Source organism: Mus caroli, unplaced genomic scaffold (assembly GCF_978045245.1).
Source record: "Mus caroli unplaced genomic scaffold, Mus_caroli_1 scaffold_18, whole genome shotgun sequence".
Classification (NCBI taxonomy): Eukaryota; Metazoa; Chordata; class Mammalia; order Rodentia; family Muridae; genus Mus; species Mus caroli.
Window position 1 is genome coordinate 37,986,032 of NW_028227273.1, and position 10,603 is coordinate 37,996,634.

At 55.0% G+C, this 10,603-nt stretch overlaps 1 protein-coding gene across 2 annotated transcripts in view; it reads left to right on the forward strand.

The window, feature by feature from the left end:
* The window catches only part of Mllt1 (MLLT1 super elongation complex subunit), a 47,249-nt gene extending 39,701 nt beyond the window's left edge, over window positions 1-7,548 (forward strand). For both annotated transcript variants that reach the window (XM_021149618.3, XM_021149617.2), the window contains 6 exons: window positions 2,153-2,240; window positions 3,316-3,424; window positions 5,059-5,158; window positions 5,252-5,323; window positions 5,416-5,487; window positions 5,564-7,548. In XM_021149618.3, the coding sequence (XP_021005277.1) occupies window positions 2,153-2,240; window positions 3,316-3,424; window positions 5,059-5,158; window positions 5,252-5,323; window positions 5,416-5,487; window positions 5,564-5,692 (570 nt within the window). In that variant the 3' untranslated portion in view covers window positions 5,693-7,548. The remainder of the gene's footprint in view (window positions 1-2,152; window positions 2,241-3,315; window positions 3,425-5,058; window positions 5,159-5,251; window positions 5,324-5,415; window positions 5,488-5,563) is intronic.
* The last annotated feature ends 3,055 nt before the right edge of the window (window positions 7,549-10,603 follow it).

A 10,603-nucleotide genomic window follows, 5' to 3' on the forward strand; every position in this document is an offset into this window, starting at 1 on the left:
CAGCTTTGGTGGCTAGGTAGACACTGCTGACTCTTGAAGATTAACCAGAGAGTTCATCCTTCTGTCCTCCCTTTCCGGTGGGCCTTGGGCCTACTCCCCATCAGGAAGGTACGTGATGGCCACTGAGCAGTACAGAGCTCCCTTTCCTGTCTCCTGCACCTGCTGCACAAGGCAAGGTATAGGGTGCATCTGGCCAACTCCTAGAGAATTGCCTGCTTGTGTCAGGGCCCTGGGTAAGCAGCTTTGAAGATGCTCTTGGGGCTATCCTGAACTGGTTTGGGGTCGAGAGCTCTATAACCTGGTGCTCCTGCTACTGTGGTTGTTGGGTGCTAGTGACTTCCCACAGTTCTCAGGGAGAGCAGAGCTGTGAATAGCTTCCAGCGCTCATCACTGGAGCTATCTGGGCTCCGGGCCTATGTCTTGAAGGCAGGCACTGGGCTGTGTAGGGCTCAGCAGCCAGGTTTGACCTCTGCTTCTCCTCCCCCAGGCGCCAGGACAGGGCTCTTATGCAGCTGGGGAACTAGCCCTTCCTGAGAGCTGTGCACGGATGTTTTGTCCCAGGCAAGGACAGTGTATGGGCACTTTCTCTCCCGGTGCCACTGCCTCCAGGCTAGAGCCGAGTGCAGGCTGAACAGTCAGAGCACTGCCTCAGCTGCTGGGGCAAGAGACAGGCAGCCCTGAGGAGGGAGCAGCTGCTGCTGGAAGCTTGCTGGCCTTGCCACTCTCCTCTGCACTGCTGTCTACACCCCAGACCCTTCTGGTTCCTGGACCATTCAGTCCTAGCCACCGAGGGCCATGGGAGAAGTGTGGTAGCTGTAGTGCTATGGGTGCCTGCTGTGCACCTCCTGGGCTTCTCTAGTGAGAAATGTTTCCAGATTCCATTAGTCCTTGCCCCTCAGGTCACTGTAGAGACGATGGCAAGTGGTGTGCAGACCACCAGAAGCCCACTGAGGCTCCTGGTTTGTGCCTGAGCCTAGTAGGTAGGACATTCATCCAAGCAGGGACCTGTAGAGCCACTCCCTTATAGGTAAGGAAATTGAGGCTTGAATCTAGAGCCTGCCCTAGCCTGGAGCAATGCCAGGTAGCAGCCGTTTTTCATCACTTTGTGCCCAGGGAAGACTAAGAGGTTGGGTGTATGCAAGGGAGGGTGCCTTGGCTCCAGGACTGGTCTGTGAGGTTCCACCCTGAGAACTTCACAGTGGGCAGACTTATGGGTGCCTAGGGAAGGTTCCCTCAGCACTCCCGCTGACCAGTAGGAAGGTAGTGAGAAGAAGCCATACACACACACAGCTGGGCTCCAGTGGGCTGGGCTCCAGTGAGCCCTGCATAGGCCAGTTTCTTCCTTCAGTCTGGAATGTTCCCTCCCAGGCAGGCCACTTTGCCCAAGCTAAGGTCTTTTGTAGGCAAGCACTGCCCTGTCCCTTGTTCTGGGCAGGGCTGAGGGCTGACTAGCTCTGGATCCTGGGCTCTCCCACAGTGGGCATGTCCTATCCCCACCCCACCCTGTGACCCAGGGAAGGGAAGGGCTGAAACCACTCTGCCCCAGGGCTAAGCTCAGCTGTCCCTGCTGCTTGTTCGCCTGCTGGTATCTGTAACAACTGAGTGTGTGTCATGGCCACATCCCCAACACCATGTGTAACACACACGCTACAGCACACACCACACACAGTGCACACACTGCACTTCACACACCACATGTCATGCCACACACACACACACATGCCTCCCAGTATTCACTGAAGGGCTCACTCACACAGTGGAAGCCTCCTGCCTTGTGTGATGTCCAGGCTGTCACTGCCCCCTGGTGGCTAAGTCCATCCCTGTGCAGCTATAGGAAGACCAGGCGAGGTGTGCCCTGCTCCATGGTGGTTGTATCAGACAGCCCAGCCATCACTCCTGTGCAGCTGGTGGGTGGTGGTGAGGCTTGGGTAGGATTTGAGCTTTTGGTCATTGTCTGAACCCCCAGGAAGGCAGGCAGCTTTACTGAGAATTCTGTGTTTCCTGTCTTCACAAGCCTCAGGCTCTGTGTGAGCTGGGGCAGAAGGCTGTCCTGGGTGCCTTGAGCTGTTTGGCCCCTTCATTACCCCCTCCTCTGACCTGCAAGATGACAATCTCTTCTTTCCCTCTTGTGCTGCCCTGGCATGGGCTGAAGTCGGCCCAGTCAAGCCCAGCTAATGCCAGCTCCAGCTCTGACTCCAGCTCTGACTCAGACTTTGAGCCGTCTCAGAACCACAGCCAAGGTGGGTCCAAAGGGGAGCTGGAGCTGGTAGAAGGGGTAGAGGTAGGAGACACAGGAGTGGAGGCAAGGCAGTAGACCTGGCCTAGGGAGGAGTACAAATGAGCCAGGGAGAGACATGGCTCTCTTGAGGATCAGGCTAGGTCTGGTCTGCCTGTTGCTTCAGAAAGACTGAGCCTGGGTTTGCACCCCTGGGCTGAGTGCCCCTGGGCCAGACTCCTTTGGGCTGGCATTCCTTTCCCCTGTGCTGACCTCAACACCCAGGAGGCAGTAGATTCCCATGCTGTCAGCTCCTGGTGGTCTAGGATTTGTAAATGGCAAGTACTTGTGCTCGCCCAGAAGCCTGCTAAGTCCCTGGGGTTCAAAGACCTGCAGCTATAGAAACCTACTTCCTTCTGATAGACTCACTCAGCAGTGCAGGCCCACCCTGTGCCAGCCCATCAAATGGCAGCCTGTGTGCTGGGCCTGGCTACTCTAGTGGTTCTCCCCAGGGAGGGGCTGGAAACTAGGCTGGCTACTGTAACCAGCCTCAGAGGAACCTTTGCCTGCCTCCCATGGTGGCAGCCTCCTCAGGGGCAGGAGCTTGGCTGGGGGGTAGCATTTTTGAAGCCTATACTCTCCAAGGTTTTTATCTGTTGGATAGGGAACCAGCTGAATCGACATCATGTGACCAAGGTAATTGAGGGCTTTGTGTCCCTCTGTTGCCTTGGCAACAGGAATATAAACCAAGATGCCATCTGTAGGGGACTGGAACTGGGTGCCTCTGGAGAAAAGGGAGGACGGTGGACCAGAGCACCATGTAGGGTTACTGAAGTACTGGGCATCCTCACAGAGGGGTGCAGGCTGTGCGGGGACTCTGGTCCTTGCTGGCCTACTTGGGTTCTGAGCCTTTGGCTGCTGTGATGGAGGGCTCTTACAGGCCACTAGCAGACCAGGAGCCTGAAGCCTATGAGGAGGGCCAAGAAGGTAGGGGTGGGGAACCTGCTGCAGGCCAGAGGGACCCCACAGGTGGTGATGAGTCTGGGGTGGCCCTGGGGGAGGCAGCCAGAGGCTCAGTTCTCCCCTCCATTTGCCCTCAGGACCCCTGCGCTCCATGGTGGAGGACCTGCAGTCTGAGGGCTCCGATGAGGATGACTCATCGTCAGGAGAGGAGAACACCGGCAAGGCCAACCCAGGCCGGGAGTCCAGGTGTGTGGGCAGCACTGCTAGGGCGGGCTTGGGGACTGGGAGTTGGCCAGGCTTTCCTTTTCAGCATGGCCTTCGCTGGCATCCACACTGTAGAGTAAGGTTAGCTACCTGTGGGAAGTTGGACATGACAGGAATGCTGGAGGATGGGAGTCGGCTTCCCATGCTAGCCAGGGTGGGGCAGTTGTAGGCTTCCCCCAGGTCCCCAGAATGGTACATCTAGGGGGTCTCTCTTTCTAGGCCTCCGATAAGCTGAACAGTAGGCTGTGACAGGCAGAGCTAGAGATGGATAGCACCCCAGGGCTCCATTGGCCCTGCTAGAGAGTGGTGTGCTTAAGAGTTCACTGCAGCCGGGCGTGGTGGCGCACGCCTTTAATCCCAGCACTTGGGAGGCAGAGGCAGGCGGATCTCTGAGTGTCTACCGAGTAAGTTCCAGGACAGCCAGGACTACACAGAGAAACAGTGTCTCGGGAAAGAAAAAAACCAAGAGTTAACTGCAGAGAGATACCGGAAGGTTTGACCTATGCTGGTGATAGGTCCCTCCACCCCCAAGGTATAGGGCTACAGCCTTTGCTTATCCACAGTGAAGCAGGGTCTGTCCATCCACAGCACTATATACCAAGGACTGGGACTCAAGGATCTGACTCTGTTCACGGGGAGGGCTTAACCCTAGGAGCAAACACGGAGGTAGATTCCTGAGAGTGGCAGCCACAGTCCTGTCTGAAGGAGTCAGAGTTATGTGGGTTCCACTGTGGGGACATCATTTTGGAGGTGTCTATGAAGGGACATTAGGGGAGTTTGCCAGTTAGCAGACCTGCAGTTGTCCCTATTGTCAGGGAAGGTTCACACAGGTAGAGTACACACACACACACACACATACACACATACACACACACACACACACACACACACACACACACACACGGTGCTGGCATGCTCCCTAAGAAGGTCCAAGGTCCAGCATCCCCAGCTGCCACCTGTTGAGCACAGAGAGAGGCAAAAGTGAGGGGAAGCTGAGACTGTGCTTGCCTGGTAACAGTCTGACCTAGAGCCTGGCTTGCAGCCACAGAGCAGGAGCCCTGGATATAAAACCAACTGACTGTGGGAACTGAGGGAGGAAATGCCCTGGTGGCTGGCTCAATGGGTAAAGTCACTTGCCATCAGTCCTGAGGAACCTAGGTTTGACCCCAAAGCCCACATGGTGCAAGAACTAACGCTGGAGCCAGTTAGCGTGTCAGGAGACTACTGTGTTGCAATGCTTACCTGGGGTCCCCAAGAGCTTCTTGCACTGAGCTTATGGGGCTAAGAGTTCGGGGGCGGGGGTTACTACTCAGTGAGACCTGCTGGTGCCGTGTGATTCAGTAATTGTACCCACTGTGGGCTAAGCACATCTGTCACTCGAGTACCCGGGCTGCACATCATTCTGTGTAACCCTTGTACAACCTGCTTTGCAGGACTACAGCAGGGTCTGAGGCTTGCCCCCATGGTCTCTGGTTACTGGGATATGGAGGGACAGCCATACGTTCTCATGAAGCAGCGAGGGGGAAGTCTGATGGTCCTGGTGCTCAGAGCTGGGTGGGAAGACGTGAACATGGGGTGTAGCACGTTACCTCTAACACTGCCCCACTGCTCTACAGGCTAAGCTTCAGTGACAGCGAGAGTGACAACAGCGCAGACTCCTGCCTGCCTGGCCGTGAGCCCCTGCCTCCCCAGAAGCCACCCCCTCCCAGTAGCAAGGTGAGTGGAGTCTGGCTCTCAACCAGCCTCCGTGGCTATCCTGGGAGGGCTGAGGAAGGCGTGCTGCAGCTCACGGGTCCGGGGTCTCCACAGGTGTCTGGTCGGAGGAGCCCCGAGCCCTGCAGCAAGCCCGAAAAGATGCTGAAGAAGGCTACCTATGACAAGGTGGGGCTGTGTGGGCCTGAGGGTGTGGGCGGGTGGTGCCTGGAGCTGGGCTCCACTTGGTGCCCCCGGCCCACTGCCGTGCTTCTCCCCAGGCTTACACGGATGAGCTGGTGGAGCTGCACCGGAGACTGATGGCTCTGCGCGAGCGCAATGTGCTGCAGCAGGTACTGAGCCCCTCCTCCCAGGCCTGGGCATTGGTACCCAGCGCAGTTCCCTGAATCCATCCCACCCGCCTTACAGATTGTCAATCTGATCGAGGAGACTGGCCACTTCAATGTCACCAACACCACCTTCGACTTTGACCTTTTCTCCTTGGATGAAAGCACTGTTCGCAAGCTGCAGAGCTGCCTGGAGGCCGTGGCCACATGACCCCGGCTGCCACTGTGGAGCCACGGTGGGCATGGTGGGCACGGGAGGGGCTGGGCATGAGGGCTGGCCCGCCATGGCTTCCGCTCCCGGTACCACCCCCAACTAACCATGGTGCCCCAGTACCCCTCAGTGGTTGGTGATGAAGGGGTGCTGCAGGCCACACTTACACAGGGTGGGGTGACATAGGACACACGTGGCCTGCAGCCCCTCACTTAGTCCCTGCCAGTTGTCCATTGTGGGTGGGACTGAATGGCAGATTACTGCCTGGGCCTCTCTGGGTGGCCAGGATGACCACAGTCTTCCACACAGTTCACAGGCCTCTCTCGGATGGCCTGCCTCCTAGACTTGAGGGTCCGTTAGCCTGGCCAGAGCCAGCTATGCACCTGCTTCTGCCATGCAGCCTTGTGCATGTGTGTGCTCCAGGTGCATCCAGCAGCCAGGGGGCTCAGGCCACCCCTCTGCTGGAGGCACAGAGGATCTCCCCTCTAAATCCCAAGATGCCACTGCCTCTTGAGGCCCCAGGCCAGAGAACACTACAATGGGCACCAATCTTGGGACCCCCAAGGGCCACCACTGCAGCCATGTGCCAGCTAAGCACCCACAGTTCCAAGGCTAGCTGGACTGGCAGCACTCCTGGGCCACCATTCCCTGTGGGCCTCCTCCTCTGCTCTCTCACTGATCAAGTCTTTGAACTTTGAAAACATGAGCTTTTGCCAAATATGATAGGATGGTGTGTGTGAGGCCGGCCCAACCCTAGACTGCCTCTGTTCCTGGCCACATGTGCGCCTGGAGAGGCTTTGGACCTGTGCCCTGCAAACTGCCAGGGGTCAAGCCAGCCCCCTTCCCCTGTCTGAGCCTGGAGTGCCACCCCTTCCCCAACTCCAGTTGTCGGTGTTTGTGCCCCAACCAAGGTGTTTGAAAGAGGCCTGAGCTGAAGCCAGCTCACAGTTGCCTCGTTGTGTTGCTTCCTCCCCATTGTGGGCTCACCCCTGGAGGCCTGGCCTCCCAGCTCCCTCTCCCTGTCTGTCCCACTCCCAAACTATCTGTCAGGAAGATCCTGAACACTCCTGGGGACCCCAGCCTCTAAGGCTTCCTTTACCCCCAGAGAAAGGAAAAGGCCTCTGCCTGTAGCCCCTGTTCACACTCCCTATAGCTGGGAGGAAACAGGGCACGTGCCCCACACCTCTTTCCACACAGGCCGACAATACTCTCCATCAGGTGTTCTGCAGCCTCTAAGCCTTTTCATAGAAGGCCCTGGCATCGTGGCAGCTGTTGGCCTCCACATGGAGTGCGCCAGGGTCCCAAACAGCCTCAGCCCAGGGCACCATTCTTCCTCTCACGGTCGCTAGCGGCCCAGCCCTTCTGCTGCCCTGGGCCTTGGTGTCTAGTCCTTCCAGATGCTTCCAGGGTCGTCCTGAAAGCACCCACCCATCTCTTCAGTTACCTCCTCTGGCCAGAAGGTCACACCACTGTCCTCCAGAGCCACTCTGGGGCCCATACTGGCTGTCTGGAAGCCTAAAGCAGCAGCCTGCAGCCAGAGCCGAGGGTCCTAGGGACTTGTCCATAGGAAGGGGGTGGCACTATGTATGCCCTCAGTGAGTCCCTGTGCTGCAGCCTCCTGAACCAGTTCATGACACTGAGTGCAAAAGGTATTGGATACCTATCCCTCCCCAGGGCTTCACAAGACATGTCTCCATGAATAGACACGTCACTGGCCCAGACGAGCCCTGGACAGAGGGACCAGGAGAGCTGTGTTTGTAACAAGCTGCAGGGCCATTTGTCCCGCATTTTAAACTTTTTTGTTAAATTGTGAAATGATGGAGGAGTTTTATAGAAAATAAAGTGAGATGGGAGCAGTGGGTGGCCTGCCTTCAATTCAGTGAGGAATGGGAAGAGCCAGTGGGAACCTATGTAGGGGGTGTTACACATCTCTGCTGTTCCCTTGCAAGCAGGTAGTGAGGGCTGGTTACAACACACTGGGGTCCTGGGATGATGGGTGGGCCAGCAGGAGGGTGGAAATAGGAAAGAGGGCACCCCATGCAGGGACTCTAAAGCCCATGAGCTTCTGACATCACTCACACTGGGCCCATTTTCCAGACCTGAGCTCCACCTAGAGTCATAGGTGCATGAATGACACACACCTGAGTGGCACACAGAAGCCCACATCCTTAGCTACTGCGTCCACAGGGTAGCCCCCTCCTGAGTTCTGTTAGCAAGTAGAAACTGGGGGTTCACCCAGGCACAGCTCAGCAGCGCTGAGGCTGGTCATCTCACAGCTTGTTGGTAGCCAGTGTGCCCCTCCTGTCACTGCTAGAGGTCGGTCTGCGGGTCTCTGTGCTGTTGGATCTGAACATGAGTAGTAAGTGAGCAGCCTCTGCACAGGCGGCAGCAATCACATGGACTCTTCTGGGGTCCCTGGAGCTTGGCACTGCCATCCCAGACCCTTCACTAAGCAGGACTCTGCCTGCCAGAGTCGTTCCAGCAAGCTATTGGTGTAACTGTCGTCAGACACTTGCTAACTAACTAATGCTTGCTCATCACCCTATGGTGACAAGAGCTAGCAGAGAGATCCATGGGTGACTCAGAAATATGAAGACCAGGAGATGGTTTGTTAAAATGCTGCTATGCAAGCTTGGGACCTGGGCTTCCCTCCCAGAAGTCACATGGAGCCAGGTGTAACATGTGCACTTGACTATGGGCCTTGTAAGATTTTCTGTCTGTCTGTCTGTGTCGTGTTGGAGGTGAGAGGAGGGTATTGGATCCCCAGAGCTAGAGTTGCAGGCCACTATGAGCTAGGCACTGTGGGTTCTAAGGACCATACTGGGATCATGAGAGAGCAGTGAGCACTCATCACCACTGAGCCCTCTTTACCCCCAACTGCAAGCTCCAAGGCAAGGGTTTCTAGGGCTGACTGAGCCCATGGAGTCTGACCATTTTCAGGTTCAGTGAAAGACCCTATTGGGAGGGAGGGAGGGAGGGGGGGGGGAGGGAGGGAGGAAAGAAAGAAAAGGGGGGTTAATATAGGGAGAGTTTAACCTCTTATCCACAGGCATACATGTACATGCAGTTTTTATTAAAAACATGTATGCACACAAAGTTTGAATTCCCTAAATTTGTACTATTTAGCAAAACTTATTGCCAGTTTATTTAGATCACTGAAGAATACTATCTTCCTGTGACTGTAACAAATTACCTGAGACTGGCTAATTTATAGAGAAAAAGAAAAGGGCCTGTGTATCTTACAGTTCAGAAAGCCAGTTCCACTTAGGCCACTGCATCAGCTTGGCTTCTGGTGAAACCTTTACGTTCTAAAAGAGCAGATGTGCACATGAAGAGAAAGGACTGAGCACCTATACTATGTTCCCGGGAGGAGAGCAGGAACATAGAGACATGCTTCCCAGAATCCCCAAACCTCCCAACAGCCATACTGAAAACCAAGCTCAGTGATGTCACTGATGGACCATTCTCAAACCACAGCCTAGTCCTTACACTCATTTCCTCAGCCAAGTCATTTCTGCTAACCAGAGGGTCATTCTTTGTTACAGACAATATATAGCCCAGGCTAGCCTTGAACTGATCTCCTACCTCCTGAGTGCTGGGCGGAGAGATATGTACCCTCACTCTGGTCTATGTGGTGCTGGGGATAGAACCCAGGGCATACTAGATGACTGTCCTGCCTACTGAGCTGCAGCCCAGCCTTTTAGCGCTGTTTACAAAGTTGACTCCCATGAAAGTGGTGGGATCATTGAGGGATCCGCAATAGCATTTTCATGAGAACCTGAATAGTTCCCCAGAGACCACCTCCTCCTCCAGTCTCCGCATACTCTTCCTCATGTGTGTTCTAGCCAGTGTCAGGGACCTTAGGAGAACTAGGCAACTTTGCCAAAATGGCCATGCTATTTGAACTATTATAACCTCTCCTTGAAATATTACCAGCCTTGGTAGTTTCTTATAGCAGCAGCGTGAACCACGACAGTCTTGTCTAACACACAGAAGTCTCCCTGCTCGATGCTGGTTCCAGTAGTAGTGGTTTCTGGTCTGGCCAGCCAGGGTTGTCTGTATCTGCCTCTTACATTCTCCCATCATCTCTGTTTCCTGGTAGATACAAGAACTGTCCATATTCATCCCCCTCTTATCTTGAGGATAGAAGTAGTTTCCAAGCCTCTCACAGGTCAGACTAGGAGCCAGAAACGATATCTGTGCACTTGCTTTGTTGGTTCCAACTTACTGGGTAACTGAATAAGTACTCACCCTGATAGGTACCCACACCAGACCAAAGATGTCAGCTAGCTTAGTCAAGGAGATTGCCAGAAGGTGGGGAACTTGGAGCTCACCTCAATATGAGTGCTCACTCCAAGGCTATGTCCCTGGAGTCCCTGCATGACTCCACCACCCAGCAACTATGACTACATATATGACATGTTGGCAGGGCCTCAGGAAACATTTCTTCCAAAACCATCCAAGTGGCATTTCCTACATTTTAATGAGCCTTACAGGAGAACTGCAGGACACACCAGGGGATGCAATCCATTTCCTCTGTTGTAAGTTCTGTGCAATATCTGCCCCAGCAGACAGGATGTCACCCTACCAAGTTACCTTGGTCCTTTCCAGCCCTGTCAGAACTTCCACAGCTCTGTGTCCCCAAGGCTACCTCCACACATGCTGTCTGGAATGCATCTAGAGTTCAGAATCATTGCTGTAGTTTGAGGTGTTGAGAGCTGGGGCAGGGTAGGGGGTCTCCCAGCTGGTTCTGATTAAGAAGACAGCATGAGGCTGGGCGTGGTGGCATACGCCTTTAATCCCAGCACTTGGGAGGCAGAGGCAGGTGGATTTCTGAGTTCGAGGCCAGCCTGGTGTACAAAGTGAGCTCCAGGACAGCTAGGGCTACACAGAGAAATCCTGTCTCGAAAA